The following is a 27509-nucleotide window of genomic DNA, read 5'->3' as shown; positions in this document are numbered from 1 at the left end:
TTGGAAAATAATGTACGACATTCCAAAAAAACCTAAAGTGACTTCCCCATGAATGTGTTAAAGTAGGAGTAACAGGCTAAAACAGTCTAGGGTTCAAAGGACTGGCACATTGATGAGAAGTCGAGAGCAGGAATAACAAATGAAGGTGTACACCAGGCTGTGGGATCCTGCACAGAGGGATCTACCAGATTTCATCTCTGCAACCTTGGAGATTCTGTACAGGAAATTAGGTAATACAATAGAGATCTTTGTGCCTGAAGTAGTCCTTTAACACCCCTTTCTTCTGTGCACCACCATCTGCCTATCCTGCTTTCCATCGTCTGGGCTGGAGATGGATCAGTTATGAAGTGTGTGTTTGAGAGAACGGGGTTTATGGGAGGTGAGGTGAGACTCTGTTTGGAGAAGCAAGCTGGGATGCTTTACAAGGTGTGCTTAGTCAGCCCCCGCTCCAGTCGTCTGGTGAAATGATGTGGAAATGACAACAAGCTTTGGAAATGTTAGAGGAACTGTGATCGTCTTTGTGCCTCGTGGCAGAGTTTGTGTCTCTCTCTGGCACTCTGATTCTAGCTCTTTGCCCACTTTAATAGGATCCAGGCTTTCTAAATCCCCCAGTCATCTCCACCCCCTTTACTTTTTGGAAGTTCTCAATGTTTAATCCACAAAGAAGACTTTGGGTGGAAGTGTTTTCATAATCAGCACACAGTTGCAGCCAATGGAAAACTACGTCAAATGAAAGTGAGATCAGGCATGACTTTCCACCCAGCAAAGTTATTCCTTTCGAACTGTGTCTGTTAGGCCTCATGCATCATAAATGAACATCATAATAAACAATGAGACTTTGAAAATAGGAAGTTTAACTTTACGATTACAAGATTATTTGCACTGTGGGTTTTAATAGAAACTTGAAAAATGGCTTCATGCATGATTTACAAAAAAATAATTAACACTTTAAACATCATTTATTCACTTTTCTACCTTTCTCGGGCAAGTTAAACCAAGCACTTCCCATGATTTAAGGACATTTTTCCTACTTTATAGCTGTTTTTTTTTTTTAAACTCTGCTCATCCATTGTCTTTTCCTAAGCTGGGTTGTCCACCATTCACCCCTGCCCCTCCATCTCCTCATCCCATAACTTCACCCTTTTACTCACATCTTATGTTGCTTCTCCAAACATAGGCTATGAGTTTAAAAAGCTTCTAGTCTGTTTCTTTTCAACGAATTTCCCACAATGTCAAAGTTACCTTTTATCATCTCCTCAGTTTTCATAACTTACATCTGCCTGACATTTTCCCTCTGCTTTTATCTTTTGTTCTTCTTTGACATATTATTGCCCTCTTTTTTCCCCCAAACTGAGGCAGATCCAGAGCAGGTGTCCCCCATTCCTCCTCTGTCCCCCTCCCTCTTCCTGACATTAGAGATGGGTGCAGGGGTCTCAAACTCAAGGCCCGGGGGCCAAATCCGGCCCGCGACTTCATTTTATGTGGCCCCGCAAGAGCTTGCAAAGAATATAATACGTTTATTATACGGTTACATGCCACTTTACAGAAGCAGGTTGCCCATAAACTACATGTCCCACAATGCATCTCGTTTTGTGACATGCGCACTGAAGAGACTTGCAATTATTTGCCCTGGACTTCTGCTTTCAGACGTAGTTAATTACTAAGTTATTATCCTATCCGATAATAATCCAATTCAGAGGCAATAATAATAATACATTATTATATATATTATATATTTATATAGTTACAACCGGCCCTTTGAGTGCAACCTTTATGCGAATGTGACACCCCTGGTCTAAGGGGAATCAGAAACCAGGAAGTCTGTCTCTCCAACACACCAACACACAGTGAATACACACACAAACAGCTTTGGACCATCGCGTTCTTCACTTATTTGGGCAGAAGGGTGAATTTCACTATCAAAATACTTTTTGACGAATCCCTCTCATTAAGGAAACCTTTTGTGTCCTTTAATCACATAAATCCACCCAGTTCCCAAAAAGAGTCAGAGATCTACAATTGTTCTTCCATATAAAAAAATTTTAATGAGGAAAAACTGCCTTATGTTTGTTTACTGGACTGTATTATTTTTGCACAATGGCATTATTTCTTCTAGATCCCAGAATTGTAGGGCTCATATTCAGATTCAGATCCATCACTGCAAAGAACAGGCTATTGACAACAATTGTGTTAACTTGTCATATTTTGATGAATACCCTCAACTTGTTGAATACATTTATCGACCAGTGTTTTTGAATCATGCTGTATCTCTCGGCACATTTTGGAATGTATGTGAAATATGCTTCCTTGTGGTACAGTATGTGGAAATGCTCCAGTCCATTTCCCGTTTTTCTGCAGTAGCGGAAAGAGTTTTGGATGCAGACATTGTGGTTCTGTCTTGTTCAGACTTCTCCCATCGCTCCTCTCTCCCTCATGTCATCCTCATTAGCCGGCTACATTTTCCCTCTAAACAAGTGGAGGAATGCTGGTGCTTATTTTCTTAACCTGGAACGAGAGAGGTTCCAGTAGAGCATCGATGTGATTGACAGGGAAGCGTGCTGGAAAGCCTCAGAGGTTCACTGTTTGCCTCAGAATCTCGCTGTTGGCAGCCTAGGGTTGCTCCAATAAAGGGCTGGAAAACCAAAGAAAAGAACAACAAAGCCAATTTTGCCTGGAATGAATTTTTCTTGCTTGCATTACGTTTCTTTTTAGCTTTCATCTCTCGCCTTTCTAGTCTCTACAGTATATCTCCCACTCTCTTATTTCAGCCACTACTTGCTCTTTATTTCTCCTTCTCTCCCAGGCTGCCTTTTTTTCAGTCCTAAAGTTAGACTGTTACTAACGCTGAAGGATAGACTGAGCCACAAACAGAGTCATAACTTGATGGAGACACGATGTCTCACACCCAGTTTCCCAGAAGCATCCCAAAATGATGGAGCAGTTTATCTGTGCATTCTGAAGCCAGCAATCAGCGGCCCCTGTTATACATCAGGTCAATCAGTTCAAGAAGCACAGTGGTAGTAAAGAGGAAATGTGAAAACCACAATGGTTTACATGAATGGGGTTCTTGGTGGAAACAGAGCTTGAACAGCAAAAAGTACTTTCACAATCGGTTTGATGTATATGATTTATAACAAGCTTATCTTAATTGTGTTAGGAAAGACCAGCTGAAGAATATGCAGAAGTGTACCGATGGAAGCATATGGCATGATTGTTAGTCTGTGAATTCATTCATGCTTTACAGTTTAAGCAGGCTTGACTATGCCCTGATTGAATACAGACCAGCAGCATTCTAGCTAATAATGACACTATCACTGTGCTTGATGCATCATTTAAATCAAACATCCTTAGCTTGAGATGTTCCTGCTCTGGGTTTCATTAGTAGTGGTTTGCTTAAATATTCTCATTTAATTCAGTTGGCCTGCCAACACTTTTCAGTCATTATACTTCGTGCAGACAAGGCGAGATTCAGCCTGGTGATTGAGGAAATAACAACAGACGTAAAGAGTGGTTTTGGAACAGCGCCAAGCTCAACTGTAGTCACATTATGTCTAAATCTGAGTCACGTTTGAAATCCAGCAGCATTATCCTGGCATTCCCAGATTCCATCTGCTGGGGCCTCTCCTTTTGAATTTGTCCTCCTCAAGGAATCTAGGAATGCCGACAGTGAGCTTATGGAGTATATACGTGTACCTGAGATAGGGCTGCTCGATTATGGCAAAAATCATAATCTCGATTATTTGGGTCAATAATTGATATCACGATTATTAAAAACGATTATTCATTTACTTTGAAAACATCAATTTATTGGAGAGAAAGAAATGTGAACAGTATGTTTTTAACAGTTGATTACCCTGAACTTTAAGTATAATTCAACTGAAAAACCAATAAAAAAATAAATGTATTTGAAAAAAAAAAAAAAGTAATAATAATAATAATAAAAAAATATTCGTTTTATTTCGATTACGTTGTTTTCGTAATCGTTGCAAGCCATAATCGTAATTGCGATTGAAATATGATTAATTGAGCAGCCCTAACCTGAGTGCACACACACACACCAACACACACAGGCAGGCATGCAACATGGCATGATGTCTTTTTCACATTGTTGGCACACATGATACTGTTGACAAAAAATTCACGTACAAAAAGCCAAGCGAGATGACTATATTCTTGTCCCCACACACACACAGCCTGACTGACTTTGGCTTAATTCTTAAATCCCACGACCGGACCCTGTGACATACGGAGACCTCAACACGGATGTAACGTTCATGTTCGCCATATACACGTCGTTAAACAGCATGTCTAATTTCTGTAAAATACACTGAGGTAACACATGCTCTGCAGTAAAGTGACACAGTAACATGCAGGTGTGATGACGGTATCCACATTCCAGAGACAGATGAACAGACAGATGGCTACCTCTGCAGATTACGTCAAGGTCTCCGGGCTCAGCCTATCTGTGTGGAAGCGATCAGGTTTTCCAGAAAGCCGAGTGCTAGCTCACATACCCACACTTGTACTGGACCTGTCAGGTGAAAACAGATGAGCTGCACAGTAGGTGGTAACATGCTTGTGCACATTCCCCAATAGTCTGCTTACATCGCTGGTAACAGGAGCCAAAGGAGAGCCTCACCCTGAATGGGCTAACCAGACCTTACCTCAGTGTGGTTTCCACTGCAGAGCCTCATAGGGTCAGCGGGGGCTTATGCATCCAAATGTTGATCTATAGGGCCAAACAGGGCATGGCAGGGCTTCTGCAGAGCCTCTGCAGAGCCATCAGCACAGCATGAAGTAATTCCGCAGAGCAGAGTTCATGATGAAAAAGTTAAATATGGAAGATGGACCCTAGTTTAACTGGGATTCAAATAACATTAACCAGCATATCTCTGCAATGGAGATGTGTGCATTTGTCCTCACTGGACATAAATCCAAACAAACCCTAATAGGCTTGAGTTAACCCCTTACCCTTGTGCCAGGTTTGCGTGGGTTTCCTTAGCGATCTCAGGTTTCCTCCCATAGTTCAAAGATATGCACGTGTTCTAGTTTGGTGAACTGGACTCTTAATTTGACCATTGGTACACATGTTTGATTGGAACTGACCCCCATAGAACGCAAGCAGTAATCCATATAAGCTAATCCTAGTATATACAGTTTGGCTGAAATGAATATCACAATATTATCAGGTTTATTTTTCTGATTTCAATTTTGTTTAAGATATGATATATTTATTCACATTCACCAGATAAAATAAGCAAACTGATGTTTAATTAAATTAATTTTGTCTCACTGTTGTCCTCTCTATCAAACTAACTTTACATAATTTATGGTGGTTTGGTTTTACTGTAAATCCATGAGAAGTTAATTGAGGATAATATTGACTTTTGCTGAGCCTTAGTGTCTGTTAATAGAGATCCTACGGTATAAAGGTCACATTTTAGTGTGACCTACTCTACCCAATTCGGCCTTGTGAGGTATAGAAGCTACTATAGGGTTTCAGTGCACATGGTTGAACCCCCTCCCCCCTCAATTTGTGTTCTGTGGTTAGACAGAGCAGTGGTGTAGACTGGGAGATGAAGTTAAACTACTGGTTTAGATTTAGAATTAGAACTACAGCAAGAACATCCCCATAGATGCCTTTTTATGGACATTTTCATTTTGCATGAGAAGTCAGAGCCTTGTCAGCATCCCAGGAAGTTGTAAGGATTCACTGTCTTTCTAAAGGAAGTCACCCTTCTCCCACTCAGCCATGCTCTACCACCGTGGACAGAGGAATGCTGGGTAGTGACAGTTGTCCATGGAAGCCTGACGCTGTGAGATAATTTTTACTCAAGTGCCAAGCTGCTGTTTGAAGGAACTTCACATGATGGTCAGCTTTATTCCTGTGTACTCAAGTTTCCTCTGAAGTAGCTCTGCAGCAGTTTAAAAACCCTCTGAAGTGGTTGGGAGTTCATATGTAATGTTTGATAGGTTTATGTGTGTAGTGTGTACAACAATTCTAACCTATCATATCCACCCCTAACATGTATATTTAGGGGGAGATAGCAGGGTATCAGTAAATGTCTTATGGAAGTGGTTCTCTGAAAACTGGTAAAACTGAATACGTTTATAATGGCTGTTCCAATGTTGAATTATGTCTTCTAATTATTTTTCCCGCAATTGGAATACCAGCACCTCTGTTCAGGAAACTGCTCAGAAACCCACTGACTGTCCATAAACCTTGGAGAGCCTTACGTCCTCTAAATGACCTCGGTCTATAGTTTGTGGTTGTAAAGTTTCATGAGGCTGTGATTATCCTAGAGCTCTAAACACCTCTTTTTATACAGTAAGGTCAAGACTCCAAAGATGATCTCACTACAATGAAATGGCTGCTATGGGAACCAGCATCAGCATACATTAATACAATTGGGCTAATCGAATCCCACAGTTTCAGTTTCCCATCAAATCCACACATGCAATTTGAAGGTTGTTCAGGGAACTGAGCATGCAAATACGTTTAGAATAAGAGCAATTACCATTTGTACTGTATGGTAATTGTATAACAGCATGCCTGTAAAGGGTAGTCTCGAGAGTACTCATAGAATCCATTTACATTCTGATGTCTGAAGCCAGGATGACATTATTGTTACCAATGCGTTCTTGTTTCCTCAGAGATACTGTGCAGAGACACTGACATTCTAAGTCAGCTTTATAAAGGTCCATTATATCTAACAAATATAGATTTTTAAAACAAGGCCGTTTGACACAAAGAGCCAAAGTTCCCTCCAACATCAACTAAGAATGCCAAACTTTAATTCCGAAGGCTATGCAGCTTTCCAAAACATGAATTATACATTAACACATTGTCGTTTGTGGAGGGGAAGCAATGTTTTACTTTTTTTAACTGTTCTTTTTATAATAACAGAAAAGGTATTTTGAAACTTAGGCCCTTTCCTTTTCTTGTTGTCCATTGTTTTTATCCAAAAAGGGCCTTGTCACGCAGCCTCCTGTCATCTATCCTGCTCACAGCTCTCTCCCCCGCTCAGCCCTCCCGTCTCTCTTTCTGTGGTCTTATAAGGTTACAGAGCAGAAGGGGGTGTGTGTGTGTTGGTTGTGGTTGTGTGTGTGTGTGTGTGTGTGTGTGTGTGTGTGTGTGTGTGTGTGTGTGTGTGTGTGTGTGTGTGTGTGTGTGTGTGTGTGTGTGTGTGTGTGTGTGTGTGTGTGTGTGTGTGTGTGTGTGTGTGTGTGTGTGTGTGTGTGTGTGTGTGTGTGTGTGTGTGTGTGTGTGTGTGTGTGTGTGTGTGGTGTGTGTGTGTGTGTGTGTGTGTGTGTGTGTGTGTGTGTGTGTGTGTGTGTGTGTGTGTGTGTGTGTGTGTGTGTCTGAATTGGGCCTGCTTTCCTTCCTCTATACGCTCCAGTTGAGCCTGGGAGCACCTGCTTCACACACCTGCCTGCACACACACAGACACACACACAAACAGCGCACTCTATTTAATCACCAAAATGTCAATATACTTGTTTGCTCTCTCTCTCTTAAAGGATATTCTAATATAGGTTTATAAAAAACAATTTGGTAGTTTAGCATTATATGTAATAGATTAAAATGTTGTATTAATCAATTTGCACACAAGTTGATATTCCTAACTTGGCATGTAATATGAAGTCAGACACATTTAAAAGAGTTGAAAAATACAACATTGTATTACCAACTGTATGTGGTTCATCCACCTTTATTACAGACTGACTTCCTGGTCCTGTTTCTTTCACTTTACCAGGCGCAGTTGTGTACGAACACATTTCTCCTGTACAATAAAACAAATTATGAATCAGGCAATTGTATTTTGCATTCACACATTGTGAAGAGCATGTCAAATCCTATAAGTTGCATTTCTTGAACCAGCAGATTTAGTTGTAACGCCTGTGCCTGGTTCCCAGATCTCAGCATTTAAATTGCCAAGTACAATATTGCCAGAGCTTTAAGATATGGCTCAAACTACACAAAATCCAACCCAAATAGTAATAAACTGGAATTCGGACACTAGAATTACCTACTTTTATGTGTCTGTCTCCTCCTTCCCTGTGGCTGGCCATCAGTCCCTTGACTATGATGCTTGTGTTTGATCACTGTTAAAGTTTTTTAAATCTGACACAATAAATAAACTCTCGAGCCAACTCAAGCCTGCACTCTGGCTGCTGGGACGGAAACCTACTTCTTAAAAAGCAGATTTTATGAGCTCCTTCACTCTGCGTTTATTATGAAGTCACTTTTTTCCTCTCTTGCTGTTTTTTTTTCTGCACTCTCACATTTTCCAAGTCTTCTTCACTCCATTTATCTCAAAGTCCTCCCACACTTGCTTCCTCCATCACTTTTTTTAACATCAAATATTTTCTTAAATCCCTGTTCTTTTGCCAAGTCTGAAGCTTTCCACTTGTTTTTTCTATCTTGAACCTAATTGGGCCAATAATTCATTAAGGCAGGTTAAGCCCTTTATGGTGTTGAGTCTAGTTCTGGATGACCAGCAGGACATCACTCTTTTCATTGCATGTAATTCCATAGTTGGGTGTGATGAGGAAGAGCTGTTTACACATATATTCTTCAACAACTTCCTTTTGTTAAAGCAGGAGATATTTTTTCAGTAGTAGCACCTAAATCTAAAAAATGAAAAGACAAAGAAAGTTAGAACACAATAAAAGAAGAAGAAACTTTCTCAATGGAAATGAGGCGGAACGATTATGATTCCTAGATTTTCCTCATCTACGCATATCTTTTTATTTCACCTCTTTAAAACAGGAGCATGGCGTAGCTATATTCTCAAAGTGGTGGGTTTGCTGGTCTTCCAAATAACCCCTGAGTTCGGTCAGTTTTCCAGCTAATAGGGATGGAGAGGTCCTTGGGAAAGGCTCTAATAACAGAGCGGGAGAGCTCATACATCAGTCTCACTCACCACACCAACCACCATGGCTCCAAACACAGCCCCCAGACCATATAACAGCATATTTGCAATGCATAACTCCTCAAATTGAACATTTCTGATTTGGTTCAGCTTTACCCTCTGAGGCTCCCTTTTTCTCCTTAATTTAACTTCAGCACTCTCACTCATTCCCATTCCCATGAGTTTGAAGTTCAGCACTAATTCCAATATGCTGCTGTCACACTAAAGTCTCACCAAATTCTCAGAGCTTAATGGGGGTGGGTCTCATGTCTCTGTGTGATTTTTATCCAAAGCCAAATACAGCTGGATGACGATCAGAGGCTGATCTCATGGAACTTTTTGTGTAGAGATTGATAGTCTGGAGATCTTAAAGGCACCTTCATGTTAACCATTTACTTTATATGTTGCCACTAGCATGATAATTTAGTGGCACACAGCTACAAATAAAAGAGAATGTAATACAACGTTCAGTTGTGTTTAAAAAGGAATACCAGCCAAGAGGGGAAAGGGATACTATATTACAGGATGTCAAACATCCATAGTATCCATGTAACATATAGCTACTGGCATGCTATGAAAACATGTGGAAGGCTCTTTGATCCAAGTTATATTGCTATTCTTTGGAAAGTACGGTTACATTTCGGTTTTTAACGGTAGAGATAATCCCCATTTTAATAAAAATCTATAGGCAGAGATGGTATCAGTGCACTAATGTTCTAGGAAGATAACTTGTGGCTGTAAAAATGCAAGTGATTTGAAATGGTAGACAAGCTGCTAAAAGTTAGCTTAGCTCTTGGCTGGAGAGAAGGCACGAACCAGACTTCAACCAATGCATGTTTTGATCAAATATATATACGGGGTTTTCATACCCTCCTACAAAATAGCTGGGTTTGGCTGTTTATTAAAAAAAACAATATTACTGTTACGGTTTTGGCCAAGTTAAGGACTCTTTGTCTGACACTTTGTGAAAGTATCAGAGAGTATTACAGCTCAGACCTAATAACATTCAAAGTAAGTTCTTCCTTCGTTGTACTGTGATCCAAACCTTTGATCCCTTTCATTGATTCATATTGACAGAACAGTATACTTTATATAAAGCACAGCTCCATTTGACATTTGGTAGATAATAAGATTAAGAATCATGATCCAATCAGGGGGCCAGAGCCACAACTGCAAGAAGCATTGATTTGAACTGACACAGGCACTGTGAAGGTGCCTATTTTTAGGCCCTCATTACAAATTGGCTTACACAATTGCTCCCCTCTGTTACTGAGAAACATTAGAAAGCTAATCTTAAAATGACTCTGCAGTTCATCCCAGATATTACAAATGAATGCTTCAATAAAAGAGAACTAACAGATGTGACCTAAATGGTGGAAAAGAGAGAAAAGGAATAAATGAGTTCATTACCTCTTGTCCAGTTAGAGAACTAACTTATCTGGAAAGGTTTTATATAAATAAACATAAGGGCACTTGAAGAGTGTAGACTGCTGCCAAGGTGTTTCAATGAGCAAAAATACAGATCAGCTCCAAACATTTAACAGGTTCTTCCTCAGCCCATACTACATCCTAGGGCTGTGCGATTATGGCAAAAATCATAATCACGATTATTTGGGTCAATAATTGATATCACGATTATTCATTGACTTTGAAAAAATCCATTTATTGAACTTTAAAACAAATACAAATAATAATTTGAACAGTATCTTTTTAACTGTTGATTACCCTGAACGTATAATTCAACTGAAAAACCAATACTAAAATAAATGATACATTTAAATAAATAATATCAAAATAATAAATACCAATAAACAAGATCAACAAATATTTTGGAGCGCACTTCCCCAAGCTACTAAACATATATAAATATGATAAATACAAATAAATGAGACCAAAATTAATTAGATCAAATATGTTGCAGTGCACTGTCACAACCTAGCAAAGCAAAATAATTGTTTTTTTCGATTATGTTGTTTTCGTAATTGTGGCAGGCCAAAATCGTAATTGCGATTAAAATACGATTAATTGCACAGCCCTACTACATCCTTCCAACAAGTTTCATCACAATTGGGCAGGTAGTTTGTCTGAAACATGCTGACAAACAGACAAAAAAACAAGCCACCCATGAAAATAAATGCCTTGCCAAAGTTAAAAATCATATGCGACAAACATTTTCCTGTAAAAAATGATGTACTAAAACAAATCAGTGACAAAATTCTGTTATTAGAAACGACATAGTTTTTCTTCTCCCCCCCCTTATTCCCCCTCCCTTATTCCCATGTCCAGCCCCTCTATTGAACTCTCACCTGGCTTCACTTGGCTAGCTTTTTGTTAGTGAAGCTTGTGAGCTGCAACGTCCCCTCTCCTCTGTCCTTTGTAAACCACAGAGCTCTGTGTTTCCTTAAGCCAGCAACCCAGAACACGGAGAGAATTTAGACTCACCTTGGGGCCAAGTCTCGATATAATACACACACTGTCATCTTAGGCGCCTCCAGGAACAAACCAGAGAATGATTTTCATTCCTTGAGAAACAACTTTGTAAACTACATTTTTTTCATAAGAATAAGAGATTGTTAGGTATTGATTTTCAGTTTAATGACGAGATAACATAAGGAGCACTTTTTATTGTAGATATCTGCATATCTGCACTATTATCTATTTTATTGTGTTGCAATGTTGGAGGAGCCTGTGACCTAAAAATGTAATTGTCATAACTACACTGTAGCTATGTACAAATGACAATAAAAGCCTTGAATCTTGACCCTCATAAAGTTGCCCCCCTGTTGTTGTGAGCCGGTTGCCGATCCTCCAGACTCCCTCGCTAACAGGTGCAGAGGCCCAAAGAGCTGCTTATTAAGATAGCTCGTTTCACAAGCACCACCACACAGTCATTACCATTCTGAAACAGCATGTGTGAAACAACACATTATCACCCAATTAACCCCATGTCAGACGCCTGGTCCCGATTCACTACACACTCTCTCCCCAACTGTCACCCTGCATACCACACATGTTACAATAGTGTTTTCAGCTCATACATTTGTGGATAAATGGTCTTATACAAATATTTATGATGTGTTGCTGAACTTCATGTGAGTAAGGTATGTTCATGGAAGGTTCACTGATACATTTGTACACACTTTTATCATTGCAAATTCTGGCGTTTTTGGATGTTAAACTGGCACCAAGTTACACATACTGTATACAAACGTATCCGTCTGGAGTCCAAAGAATCTGGAAAGATAAAACTGTTTCTGGTCCCATCCATGTCAGTCCCGCATGTTTAAGTCTCGCAGGCTTTTTCATTTGTGAGGACTCACCTTGTGACCTGTGGCAGTGCACACTGGAGCCCATTTTCAGTCTCCTCTCTCCGTTAATGAAAAGCAGAGGGCTGCTCTGTCGTCAGCTGCTAATAATGCAGCATTAAGTCCACGTGGCTCTCTGTTGGGCTGCCTGTTATACATTCAAACCTTTCATCTGCACCAGCAATGTACAATGCAATCACCATATTTTAGATGGGAAAAACTTTTTAAGAACTGTCTGTTTACAGTCTTTTATATTAAAAAAGGGCCAGCAATGTTGGGATTGTTTATTTAATCAATAACACACCTACAGCAGCAGTAGCCACCCCATAGATGTTTATCTTTTTATTTGACATGTGTTCTTAATGCATGGTTCATGAACAGGAATTGATAGAGCCAAACAACCAGAAACATACTAATAGTCTTTTTCTTTTACTTTTTACAGGGTCTGAGTTTCCCCAGGACCCCAGTGTGATAGCTACCTCTTCATGGAACATCTCGGATGGTAAAGTCACACATAAACAAACGCAAACACACAAAGCAGGTCTCCATTTCAACACGTTCTTCACAAACATCTTTAGAGAAAAACTGGAATACTAAAACATCCGCTAAACATGATGATACAGTCTGCTCACATGGCAATTAACACGTGCGTCAAACTGTTATCCCACATGTGCTGTCTGAAAAAATACACATCCTTTCAGAATGGTCACCTTTTGCAACCCAGAGAACGACCCTTGTTCCAGCGTGAGCCACTGTTGAGGATAATTGATGGAAGGAATTTCACATTGATCCACTCAACATGTACATACAGCCACAGGTGCACTGCCTTTCCCTAATTTCCACTGACCTACTTTAAGCAACATCTAAAAGTGGAGCTTAATATGTGCTGGTGCTCACTAAATCCTTTTACACTCTGCTCCAGTTTGGTCAAATTATTTATTTTGGATGGATACGACTCTTGGAGCTGCCCAGGTTTAGATCAGCACATCCTGACAGAGGAAGCTTTAAAAGCTGCTGTTCTCCTGTCAGCAATGCAGGATTCAGATCCTAAAGTTTTTCTGGATAAATTCTTAACTAAACTTCTTCTTGCACCGAGTTATCAGTCAAATCTCGCCCTCTCTCCTCAGTTTCCCCGGGGCTTGAAGCGCCAACATCCGCCTAATCTCCCACGAAGTTATCCTGACTTGGAAGTATCTCAACCTGAGACTCTATTGAACTTGACCTTTATTTTAGCTCTCTCATTTTGTCTGGTTTGTTTAGCTCAACTCTTGCAAAGGCAAATCTCCCACAACATCCGTCCCCACAGCAGATTATGTGTACACAATAACAGACATTGTTAAACACAGGCAAAAAAAAGACGGTAGTTTCTGCACATGATTGAGCCGTTTAGTCATGAAAAAATGATTATGGAGACCAATCAAGGATGTTTAAAAAAGTCATAAATACAATGAGGAGTAGTTCCAAACAAATCATAGACAGCTTTATTTTTCCAATACAATAGGAAATATAAAAACCTACAAAGGCTACACGTGTGTGTTCGCGCATAGTAGTGCATCTGTGTGTGTGAGATCAGCCCTGTGTCTAACATCTGTTTCTTATCTGATGGATGGATTGTGATTGCGCCACTTGTTTTGTCTGCAGGCAGGGAATGGTTTTGATTGACCGAGTAGACAGCATTCAGGTAGCGTGGCTCTATCGGCATGCATCAGTAGCAGGAAGTTATCATGCTGAAAGAGGCTCATTATTCGGCTGAAATCAGGGGTGATGATAGTTTAGTAAACTCATTTTCCCTCAGGCTTTCGTTCATTCTTCCCTTCTTTGTTTTATTTAGTCTGTTTTTCTTCCTTTCCTCATCCTCTTCTTCTCTGTTGAAGAGTGTCCTACATTTTAATGAAATGTACCTTTAACCTTAGCTGGCAATGTTACAGTCCCAGCTCCTCAGTGTATCTACAGTGTGTTTAGTTAGCTGTGCAGCCACTCAGGTTTCCTTGTCTTGCTGAGAACAGAATGCCTCGCACGGCTCTGCCTTCTACACTACATCCACATATAGAAATCCAACGTCTGTGATGAGATGAAAAGGTATTGTGTAACTTTCCTAGTTTGGAACATGTATAGTTTGTGTCCGTTGCGGTTGTGGGGGTGTGTGTTTACGTTTGTGTGCCTGCGTGTCAGTGTTTGATTGTACAAAACCACTGCAAGTAAATGCAGGTTGATGACAGGGCACCATTTAGTCGCCTGCCACATTAAAGGGACAGTCCGCAGCAACGGTTTGAGTTTCACAGTACTCCTGGTGCCAAATACCACAACACTCACCACGAGACAATTACATACAGAGCGGCTTTGTTGTACAGACACTGGCAGGACATCTTTCTCTTTTTCACCTCTCTTCCCATCATCTCCTCTTGTCGTCTCCTCTCCGCTTTCATTGATTCTGTTCCCCGCTGCTTAATGGTCAGTTATTATAACAGCTAATGAAGTGTGCAGGCAAACAGCCCCAAAGACCATTTTCTTTTCCATCAACTCAACTAATGACAGTGATAAAGTGACTCAGTTGTGACTCAGTGGGTCTGTTCTCATTTAATATATGAAGTATTTTTTTATTTTTAAATAATATAGCTGCACTCAACAGGCACATTAAGTCATTGAGGAACAGAAAATCAATGAAGGTGATACGGTCCACTAAACTTGGTCCACTAGAACAGTGTGAGCACAGATTTCCTGCAGACCCCACATGACTGTTGATAGTTGGGAAGTCGAATTAAAAAGAAAACACACCCATACAAAGAAGTAGGCATACACACACACACACACACACACACTGTCATGTACCCTCATTAAGACAAATGTATCGCCAAAAGCAATGACCTCTGGTTCCACCAGTGTGTGTATTTACAAAATATGAATAGGTGTCATATTGTGAGTGGGTAAGTGTGTTATTAACAGGGGTTAAGACCGGACACTATTGGGAGGGTTGCAACATTTGATTCAAAATCATGTACCTCTAAGTGTTGGGATATACAGTATATGTATATATATACACAAATATAAATTACTTGTTAAATAATGCAGAGAGAATTTAAAATCATAGCAGGAAAATAAATTGATTTATTGGCATGACAGAAAGCTGAATCCACTCGCACATCAGGAAAAAATATTATATATAACTATGATAATCACCTCCTAGCTAGCAAATCTTTGCTGTTACTATGAATGCTTCATTACAGTTGAAGGTCATTTGCCCTACCAATAACACTAATCAGAGGACTCAAAATGCATTATCAAGCCTGGACACCTGGATTCCTGGAAATGTTTACATTCTGGACTAGTCAATAAACACTAATGAGAAACTGTTTCACAAGTAAAGTCATGGCACATTTACAGCTTTTGGAAATGTCACAGTTTACTTTTGTGAGGAGTTGGCTAATGTGACAAATTGCAGTGTAAACAACACAGCAGAATAGAGTTTAATGAGAAAATATTGTTACTTAATGAAACTGACCTAATGCATCTTGATACAGAAGGACGTTGACAGAACAGTCATGTTTTCCACTACAGTACTCAAACAGTCCATTTGCCTCATGACATTTAAAGTGATTACAAATGGTAATGCGATTAGACAACAGATTAGATTGAAACTCATACATATTGAACATTTTATTCCTGTTTTTGCACCCCCCTTCTGTTAGAACATGCTTCTTAATGTATAATCATGTCAGAGTTTGACCTATCAATTAGTTACAACCTATTACACTATCCACTGCAGTTTATTATCAGATGTTGCCATGATAATCGATTTAAAGGCTTGTTAACGAACAGAGTACACAGGAGCCTGTGTGAGTGTATTACGTCTTTTTTAGGTGTGTGTGTGTATGGCTGTCAGATATTCGCACTTTGCAGAGTTACTTATCGATATGTCTCTATGAGGTCAAAGTGTTATTAAAAAAAGTAATAATAAAACTAATAACCTCACATTTAATTTTTGGAGGGGGACTCCACATGCAATAATATTTATTCTTGAAATATGATATTATTTATAATAATACAAATACATTTTAAAAGGGTACTCAGTTCTGCCTTTCTGTTGCTTTCTGTAAAGTAAAACAATTTTTGTAAAATAACTTGACTTTAAATATGATTTTCTTTTTAAATAAAACACATTTTAAAGTGCAGTTTTCTTTTGATACTAAAAAAACCTCTATAATTAAATATCTCATCTTTCGCAATGTGCTCAATTGGATAAAACAACGATACATTATCAGCACTATGCTGAAGAATCTTTTCTGACTGCTGTGCTGTATTGTGGAAAGAAAGGGCTGTATAAATAAGGGAGACCGTTGTGTAAGAAAGGAGGACAGATAAAAAGTGGGTGAGAAGAGAGGAGAGTACTGGTAATACAGTCCATGGTGGGAGTTTCCTCATATTGTCACACACTTGTTAGTACCACATTGCTCTGTTAAGCCTGGGGCTTTAGGGAAGAAAACGTGAGTGTGTGTGTTGTGCACTCTTGTACAGACACACACACACACACACACACACACACACACACACACACACACACACACACACACACACACACACACACACACACACACACACACACACACACACACACACACACACACACACACACACACACACACACACACACACACACACACACACAGTTTGCCAAGACAAATCTGCCCACTTCTCTTTTTCACATACACATTGTAGGCACTTGTTTTTCACACCTCATGACAATTTGATAGCCGCAGGCGTCAGATGTAAATAATAACCACAAGGGTTGCTATGGTGACAAAGAGTACCAGATTGTTAGATGGTGAACTCGGTCTGTAATGCTCTCCACCCAATTTCTATTCCACTTGATATTAGGGGGCTGTTTCAAGTTTTTTTTTGTAGTTCTCCTAAACTGACAATCAGACACTATGCAGACTCTATTTCTTCAAAAGAGTGCAACACTATGACTGCTTCTCCATTTACAGTTTGTATAGGTTTACATCATGTACACCTTAATAATTAACAAAAAATAAACCGGTATATTAAAGGTCCCATCATATGCTTTTCTGGTTATTACCCGTCCCCTTGTGTGTTATGTAGCTTTTTCTGCATGTAAACGGTCTGCCAAGTCACAAACCCTCAAAGTACACCCTGTAGCGAGTAAAACTCTGACACAGAAAAGACGTGTCTATGCTGCCCCAGAACGCCTCGTTGTATATTTTTCTTTTTCCATTTTTTTCTTCCGGGGCATATTGACGTCACTACATCCAAATGGACCAATTGTTCAAAATGGACCAATCCGCGAAGCTCCGCACACACACACACTCACTCAGACCCCACACAGCAACCAGGAAACGACACCAGTAATCCAGCTCACACTGTCCGCTCCTCGAGCCTCAAAGGGCGGAGCAGCGAGCGCCGCAACGTCCCGCCAACACGGCACCCAGACCCTACGCAGCATTCTCATCTGTTTGTCATTACTGGTGTCATTTTCTGGTTGCTAACAAACGCATAACAGATAAACACATAAACACTGATGTTACTGATGCAACGGTGGTTGACTAATCAGAACCGAGTGGGTGAGCTGACCAATCAGAGCACAGTGGGCTCATAGGGGGGGGGGGGGGCAGGAGCTCCAACAAGGCGTGACAGAGAGTGAATACACATACTATACAGAGATGCTGTATGAGAAACCAATGTGATTTTGGAACATTGAACAATGTAAATCTATTCTAGTAGACCTCAACAATGGAATTATGATCAGTAGAAATGGCCAAGACATGTGGCCTTTAAAATCGAGAGCAAGACATGGAGCAAATACACAAAAGACTGTGTTACCCTTGTAGTGAAAACTCTTGTTGGCGACCTGGCTTCTGAAATGTTTTTGGTAGACTAAATTGTTAATCTTCCAACTAATCTCGACCTCCAACTTCGAGACAAAACAGATTTCTTGAAAAAATAAATAAATCCGGATGTTATATATTTTCATTTGTGGAAAACAAGTGGTGTTGGCTATTACATAAATGCCCTGACTAATGAATTTTCACGGGTTATTAAACATTGATATGCATGGGTATCCTTGCCTATACAAGTGTGTGCCTCTTCTCAGCCTCTCCATTCACACAGATTGAATTTTTCAGACTAGTATTTGAGATTCCCCAGAATGTGTTTTCCTCCTTTGTTTGTTTTGGCTGAGTGTGTAACCAAGAGCATTTATGCATACCTAAGATGGGTTTTGGGGTTGAGGGAACTTTCCAGAAGTTTTTTTAAGACATTAACACCAATGTTTTTCCAGCACATTAAACTCTTAGGTGGCCCTCCAAGATTGTTTTTTCCTGACCACCTTCAGGAAAAATCTGATTTTGTAGATAAACATACAAGGCTGTTTTGATTTGTCTTGTCCAACACCATCTTTACTCAAAACACTGAGTTCTGACAGCCTCATGTTCACTCCTCAAGGTTATTTGTACTTATCTTCTCAAAAGTCGGGAAGAACACTTTTGCAGGATAAGCCATAATGAAAAGTGAAATCAGGTGTCCAACTGCATCATAACATGCAAAATCAGGCTTTAAATAGGTGCTGAGTTGTTTTGCCAGTATGTTGTAATTTTAAATATCTGACTATTTGATTGCAGTAAGTGTTGTTTGGTTGATGTAATTTAGTGGGAATGCTGATACAGCATTCCAACTACTACTCTACGGACAAATTCTTTATTATTATTATGCCGCCGGGTTATTTTGTCCCTCTTCTGCTCCCACATTCCACATCGCAGAAACATCAAAACGTTCAGCTCGATCGGGAATCGATGGCTATTACTTTTCACATTCTTAACTTTCATAATTCCAGAGATATATCCCATAATTCATCACATTTTTAACATGGAAGTCAAAATGAAGAAGTCAATGGAGAAACTCTTCAGACTTGAAAAATCTTCATGCGACTTCAACTGCTAACTGTTCCTTCATACTTTCACTCAGAAACCTCATTCCAACTTTAAAATGTTACACATCTTTCTGACATTATTCTTATTACACAACTTTTAAATCAGATTCATACTTTTAGAAATATTAAACATTGTTCAGACCTTGGTAAAGAGGCCTTCTTCAGATTTTAACATTAGTGTGTATTGCGCAGCTCGTTAAGGCTTAGAGTGCGTGATGTCACAGCTAGAGTGGAGGAGAGCTTGAAATTCGCCTTCATATTTTTTTTTAAAACCTGCCATAATTCCCAAACCCTACACTCCTTGGACATCATTTTTCATGGAAAACGTAGGAAAACATCTCTTAGCTTGAAAAATTAAAAATAAATTAAGCAAAAAAATTAAACAAAATGCCTCTTGAGGGCATGAAGTGACAAAAACTTTCAACATGTCTCCATTAAGGCCCATTGTAAATTCAGCGTTAACCTTAAGTTAATCTGCCAAAAAGGCCACATTGACCCGAACGTACACAAAGCACACTTCAGACGCTCAGGGTCCTTGAGATGCTTCACGCGTTGAAATTTCACCGATATCTGTTACGGTTCTTCAACAAAATGAGGTTTATCTCTCATTCAGATCAATGGAAAGGCTCCCCTCTCACTGATCACCATGGAAACCTTTGATCTCTGGGCTCAAGCACAAGTGTTTCATAACGTCGTTAGCTCAAACATAAACACCTGTGTGTTGGAGATATGACATGATGTCATAACTCCAACTGACAGACTCAGAACGCCACCAAACATCACATGATGGTTAACACTAAAGCCCTGAACAGCTCTACATCAAATCTGATGTTACGTAATGTGGTGTTACTATGGCAACGCATCCCTCGCCATAAAACACGATGTCGCTGTAACTCCAATGGACACGGTCCAATCGTCCCCCAATCTTCACTTGTATATCACCGGTCCATGCCTCAACAGCTCTATACGCCAAATCTGAGATCTCACCATATGCCGTTTCCATGGAAACACATCCCTCGCCATAAAACACGATGTTGTCGTGATACCTATGCAAATGGTCTAAAACAGCACCAGACTTCAGACAATGGTTAATGGTCCGGCCCTCAACAGCTCTATGTCAATTATGGGGTGTCATCATATGCCGTTTCCATGGAAACGCATCCCTCGCCATAAAACACGATGTCGCTGTAACTCCAATGGACACGGTCCGATCGTCCCCCAAAATTCGCTTGTATATCACTGGTCCATGCCTCAACAGCTCTACGCCAAATCTGAGATCTCAACATAGGCTGTTCCCATGGAAACGCATCCCTCGCCAAAAAACACGATGTTGTCGTAACTCCTATGCAAATGGACAAAACACCACCAGACTTCAGATAATGGTTAATGGTCCTGCCCTCAACATGTCTATGTGCAAATAGTGAGTTTTCCTCAAAAGCTGTTGCCATGGCAATGCATCCCTCGCCATAAAACACGATGTCGCTGTAACTCCAATGGACACGGTCCAATCGTCCCCCAATCTTACCCAATATCACCGGTCCATGCCTCAACAGCTCTACACCAAATCTGAGATCTCACCATATGCCATCCCTCGCCATAAAACACGATGTTGTCGTGATACCTATGCAAATGGTCTAAAACAGCACCAGACTTCAGATAATGGTTAATGGTCCGGCCTTCAACAGCTCTGTCAATTACGGGGTGTCATCATATGCCGTTTCCATGGAAACACATCCCTTGCCATAAAACACGATGTTGTCGTAACTCATATGAAAATTGTCAAAACAGCACCAGACTTCAGATGATGAATAATGGTCCAGCCTTCAACATGTCTATGTGCCATTTGTGAGTTTTCCTCAAAAGCTGTTGCCATGGCAACGCATCCCTCGCCGTAAAACATGATATTGCTATAACTCCTATGAAAATCGTCAAAAAATGCTGAAACTTCACGTGTGCTAACAGTCCAGCCGTGACGACATGTATACGTGACAGTTTTGAGATTTCTTCAAATGCCGTTGCCATGGTAACACAAGGCTCGCCATGAAACACGGTTTTCTCATAACTTCGGCCCAAACCTTCACAGGTTTGGTAAAGATGCAGCCATCCACACATTTAAGCATATTATGGTGTGTCATCAAATGCCGTTGCTATGGCGACAGATCACTCGCCATCAAGTTAGTTCAAAAGTTTGCAGTTAAAATATTCTGCTGCTTTTCCATGCCTTTTTACTTTCTTTTCTTCTCTTATCACACATTCAAACCCCCAGTGTTCATGTATCATTTCAATCTAAATTCTTCACTTTCTTCTTACACATTACATTTCAGCATAGCAGTTCAGCATCAGCATAAAGCATTCCCACTAGCAATTTCATCAAGAATTGCATTCTCTAGTTAGGTCTTGGCCTTCTACAGTGCCTTGTACAATATCTCCCTATCCTTTTTTGACTCTTATATATTATTTTTCTTATTTTTCTCTTTCAATACCTTTCTCCTCTGTCTTCCAGGGTCCTTCTTCATCCGCCTTGAAGCTCCCATGAACAACATCACCACCTCTCTGGGCCACACAGCCGAGCTTTTCTGCCGTGTGTCCGGCAACCCACCGCCCGTCGTGCGCTGGCTGAAGAACGATGCCCCGGTGGTGCAGGAGCCTCGACGGATCTCGTATCGATCCACGCCGTACGGATCACGCCTCCGCATTCGCAACCTGGACACTACTGACACGGGCTACTTCCAGTGCATGGCCACCAACACACAGGGGACCGTGTCCACGACAGGCGTGCTCTTTGTTAAATTTGGTAAGAGCAGAGACCAGTTTCTGCCAAGCATTTACAAGCTTGTTGGCAGGCAGATCTCACAATCAGGTTGTACACCCTTACTGTGACAAACAAGAAATGTTTTCCTACTCATCTTTTCCTTTTAGAGATCTGGCTCCTTTGAGTAACACTCCTCTCAACTTATTCTTGCTTGTAGCTGGCAGCTTGTGCAGAGAAAAATCTGGGAGCAATATTGTTTATCCTCTTGTAAAAAAATCCCCTTGTCTCCTTTTCCAGATCCACTCCCTACTCTCCTGCCAGGAAGGCCAACGTAAGTTTATCTTTTTCCTATCCGTCTTTTAGTTCTCTATCTTCTCTCTGGCACTCTATTCATGCTGTTCTTAGAGTACTATAATCTTATAAATGCACATTGCAAATGCATACATTTGACAATTTGCATACTTATTCATGGCTTGCAACTATGTTTTATTCTTGATGGGTGTCAAAATCTGAGCTTGAAGTTTGCAAATGTTGTTATAGGTGGTCCTGGACCACATAAAGGCAGAAGAAGACCTAAACTAAATTTGGTTTGCTATCTGTTCTGATAATCATGTGTGGGCCTGTTTTCCGATAATGTCCATAATGGAAACAAATTTAATTACAGAGAATTTGAAGGTCATGACTTTATAGATAAACTAAAGACAAAGTTGCAGTTCAGTGAATTCATTAAGGAGCGTACACCAACATTCCCACTGTTTGCTGACATACTGTCTGAAACGAGGAAAATGCTGCATCGTGTTTCTATCTTGTACTTCTCATGGCAATGCATGGCCTCCTTTGATGTATAGAGCCAGCCTAAAAGTACTCAGAAGGACTTTTTTATTGAGGACTCACTGACATTATAACACTGCTTGGTCTGTAATTTTCAATTTTATTGGTGTAGATCTCAGTGTGGCTAAATGAATATTTAATATGCGCCTTTTAAATCCCAAATGCCTGATGTTGTATGCTGCTGTTTCCGCCCCTAACCATCTCAGCTCACATGGTTCACATTTGAATGTGGACTGCGCACACTTAGCCGTGGGCCACAGTCGGTATGTGGACCATGAGGACTGTTGGGCGGGAGCAGAACAAAGCAGATGTTGACATCCGAAACACACTGACACAGGTCAGTGTAGTAGATGAAAACAAATAGTTTGGAGGTAACCTTTACCAACTCTGTTTGAGAAAAAAAACTGGGCATTTTTGGGGGACTTGAAAAATAGTCATTTGTGCATACATTTGCTGTTTTAAATGTAAATGAATCCCATAAGCATAGAGTAAACACCTAGTGCCAACACACACATGTAAGACAAGTATGTATTTATTTGTATTATTTCTTTGGGTGTTTTTGCCTTCTGCCCCTCCTTCGTTTCTATACTGCTTGTGGTATTCGATAAACTAGCTCACTTGGGTTAGGCTGTGTTATTTGATTTTTAGAAGACTAATCAGTAAATATGATATAATTTAAAATGTAAACATTTTTAATTCATTTCTCTTTAGGGCAATCATGTGACACTCATCTGCCTCCAGGGCAATAATGAAGTTATTATAATTAAGAGTGAAAGTATTTTGTCTACTGAGCTAAGTTGATAAACTTAAGTCAGAGTCTCCCTCTAAAGTATTGCGGCCTGAAATGAGCAGTATAGAAAAATGACGCACATCTGTCTCTCTTTGTGGTTTCTTTTCTATATAACTTTTTATAGTCGCCTAATTAGCTGCAAGCTGTTTGAATGTACAGTAAAACCAACCAGAGTCCTAATCTCTTTACATGCACATCAAATTAAGGAGGGTAGCAAATGAAACCAAACGATACAAAATGTTTTAAATAATTATCCATAAGTGCTTTCCACTTTAATATTATCATGTTCTTGGCAAAAGTGCAACTCCTGCCCAAATAAAAAAATATTTTGAGTCTGTTGAACACACTTCGAACTTTCCCTGCTCGTTTGATTCTCACAGGATCAAAGGAGTTGAGCTGGATGATTTTCCCAAATTACATTATGGCAAGGCTTGCTGCCATGTTCCATCAAAACTGCTGGCACATAGTGGATATCAGACACTTACTAAATCCACTCTCACAGTGAGACGACTACACACACATTTGAGCACAAACTCATGCTCCGTTTTAAACATCTGTTTCTTCCATTCCTATGTTTACATGTTTTAGATTTTTGGACACTGTGACAACACCAGAAATAAACTAAAATGGAAACAAATATTGATAAGAAAATGGGAGAATGAGTTTTTGGCTAAATTACAAGAGTTTTTGAGGATGACAATGCGAGGCTGGCCTGATGAGGGTTCTTTAATCAAATTTCTTACAACAGAAAAATGATTTTGCAGCAATCTGATAAAGAGAAGCAAATCCATCTGGATATTTTGAAGCCTGTATATGCTTTTATAAAGTACTCTTTTGAAACCACTAAGGGTTTTGTTCTTGCCAAATGATCATGATGCATGTTAGTTAAATTAATTTCTAGGCTATAAAAAGACTTTTCAGTTATATTCTTTAATTGGAATTAGTTCCATGAAAATCCACATGATGATGATGCAAGGCAAATACTTTGTCTGATTTTCCTTCTGAGGGAATTACATTTTTAGGACTACTATAATCTAAACATCTCAAGGATTCCAACTCATTGAGGTACAGCTTTCCCACACGATATGCTACATTACACTTTGCAAGTTGGAATAAATTAGGTTCACCTTGTGTTTTCTTCCCTGCAACCTTGTGAAGGGAAGTGTTGAGCTGAAGACTAGCATGCAACCGTGAGTCTCATTACAGTCATTACAGACTTCATTTAAACGGACAGGGGCCTCCTTTGACAGCTGCCGAGCTGCGGTGGTGGTGGTGGTGGGCTGATTATTGCTGCTGCTCATCATTAGTGCCACAGCAAACTTATTAGCTGTAAAGTAAGGTGGCAGGCCGTCAAGAAGACAAGGTCACATAATGATGACATGTGATGACCTGCAAGCGCTTACCTCATGCCGCAGCTGTTCAAACGTCACGACTTCTGGTCTTTCTCGTCTGGTCTGAAGTTTTTGGAAAGACATCTGGTCCAAAAGCTTGTCAGTTCAAGTGAAATATACTTTTGTAACTTGCACTCTCTCCCATTTTGTCTGTGTTCAACAGAGAGCTCAGTGGCTTCCATTTTCTTGGGGCAAATTAGCCACAAATATTACTTACAAACTTGAGGGAGGATTTTTTGCCACCCACCTTGTTGAAGCTGAACATAACATGAACTTCATGTCCCCTGTGTTTTCTTTGCTTCGGTCTGATTTCCATCCTCTACGCTGGGCTTAAGTATACACTCTGTGGTGTGTGTGCGTGTGTGTGTGTGTGTGTGTGTGTGTGTGTGTGTGGAGGCGTGTGGCGCAGTAGATAGAGCCTTGGTATGGGGATCAGATGGTCACAGGTTCAAACCCCACTGCAGTTAGCATGTCGTTGTGTTCCTGGGCAAGACACTTCACCCCAAATTGCTCCTGTGGGGATTGCCCACAGTATTGAGTATGTAAGTCGCTTTGGATAAAAGCATCTAACAAGTAACATGTCAGTGTGTGTGTGTGTGTGTGTGTGTGTGTGTGTGTTCCAGAGCTGTTCTTAAAGTCTGAAGTTAGTATTTCAGAGCAAGTCTTAAGCCAAGTTAGAAGTTTTCATTGGCATATTTCAGATCTTGGACTGTCAAAATGACACAGTTGATTTTTCCTTTTAAATAATTTACTAATAATATATATATACGTAGCTGAGACCAGCAGCCGGTTAGCTTAGCTCATGATAAAAACAAAGAAAAATGCTTTCCTGGCTCAGTCTAAAGGTAGCTAAATATTTATACAAACACCTCTTAAGATCGCAGTTTAACACGTTATACCTCATTTGTTGAATCCATACAAAAAAAGAATTGTAAAAATGGCACTTTGTGGTTTTATGGGGCGTTAGCTGTTCCTTTTATATAAGCTGTTCCTTTAAATTCTCACCAAAGTCTCAAGTTCTCCTTTTTATGACGCAAATCCAAGTGTCATATTTATAAACCAGTTTATTTTCTTATACGAAGTTCATCAGAATGCCACAATTCTAGGTAAATAAGAAAAAGATCAGTGTATCGCCTCTATTTTGTGCTTATTCTCCTCCCTCCATATTCCCCCTTCCCTTCCTCTCCTCCCCTCCATGGAGATGTTTTAATAGAGCCAGAATAAACACAGGGTGAGGGGAAAAAGTCTCGCCTGCCAAAATTAGACCCCCAACTTTATGCGTCGCTCTCTGTGCGTGCCACACTTCCCTCATTTGTGAAAAAAAAGATGGAGATGGCGGGAGAGTGAAGGGAGTGAAAGAAAAACAGTGTTAGCAGTGTAGGAGGAGGATGGTACCATTAACTCTCCTGGGTTCCATGTTGTTCTTTGAATCCCTGGTTCTGCGGGATTGGAGGCGTTCAGGTGTGATTATCTGAGTTATCCAGCAGTAGGTTTAGCTCAGATTAGAAACAGGAAATAAGTCCTGACCGAGGCCTGCGCGCACGATGCAAACCTCAGGCCAAAACTGTCCATGATGCAATTTTTCAATATAATTAATCAATGGGATTAATTCATCAGATGCGTTATGAAGGCAGGAGCTGAACTTTAAATAACTTTTATTAGTTCTTTCAGGTTTATTGTTTTTCTTTTTGTATGCTAGAGCTATTTTAATAATTGATATTAATTACACTAAAGCATTGACAGAGTTGCAAAACAAAGACATTAATAATATATTTAGGTTTTTTGAGCTGAGACTTGTTTTATTTAATCAATATAAGTCATGATAACTTTCTTGTAGCACTCGGGGGACAGGTTGGGGGGTTTGTCAAGCATGACAGATGGCTTGCGGGTTGTGAAAATACTTTTTGAGTTGTATTGTGCATCATCTGCAGCTCTAATCAATATTTTTATTATAATAATGGATACAAATACATTGCATGGTGACTCTGTGTTTCCCCTCACCTCAAAGGAGCTTTAGCGTCCGTCCGCTCATTGCTTTGGTTTTAAGGCTCACAACTTCACTGTTCTGGTTCAGTATTACTGCTCTTATAAAGCCATTTTTGGCCGCACCAAACAGCTGTTTCCAGAATAAAAGCTCTGATAAATAAAAACCACTGCCCAGCTCCAGATGGATAAAGTTAGCAACTAGCTGGTAAACATATAGAGGCAATTAGCAGCTACCCTCAGGAGTGGGCAGAGCTCAAAGTGAGTAAATATAGGACTTGTGTTAATTTGGTGGCCAGAAACACAACAATTCTTGTATGATTTCCAAGATACAGCTTTTTTATATACTTCGAAAAACAGTCTATATGCAACACACAGTCTCTGTCTGTGTTTACAATCAGGGCCGTCCCTCTCTACAGGCCTATCATGCAGGCTGCATGGGGCCTCACATTGCGCAGGGGACTCGGCTTATGAGCTCGGCTTGTGCGCAGTTCTCAGCGCAGTTCTCCGGCGCAAGCAAGAGGGAAAAAAAAAAACATGAAGAAACTAGAGCATCACTCGAAGGTGGGTTATTGTATGAGTCAAATGTACAACTTGCGAAT

At 40.1% G+C, this 27509-nt stretch overlaps 1 protein-coding gene across 1 annotated transcript in view; it reads left to right on the top strand.

Annotated features, from left to right (window-relative positions):
• ror1 (receptor tyrosine kinase-like orphan receptor 1) overlaps nt 1-27509 on the top strand; it is a 121045-nt gene that overhangs the window by 68183 nt on the left and 25353 nt on the right. Inside the window, exons 2-4 of the mRNA XM_034147768.1 lie at nt 12663-12722; nt 21664-21954; nt 22210-22243. Of these exons, the coding sequence (XP_034003659.1) occupies nt 12663-12722; nt 21664-21954; nt 22210-22243 (385 nt within the window). The remainder of the gene's footprint in view (nt 1-12662; nt 12723-21663; nt 21955-22209; nt 22244-27509) is intronic.

This window comes from Trematomus bernacchii, unplaced genomic scaffold (genome assembly GCF_902827165.1).
Source record: "Trematomus bernacchii unplaced genomic scaffold, fTreBer1.1, whole genome shotgun sequence".
In the NCBI taxonomy this organism is placed as follows: Eukaryota; Metazoa; Chordata; class Actinopteri; order Perciformes; family Nototheniidae; genus Trematomus; species Trematomus bernacchii.
Note: the sequence above shows the minus strand (reverse complement) of the source record. Positions and strands in the feature narration are given on the sequence as shown.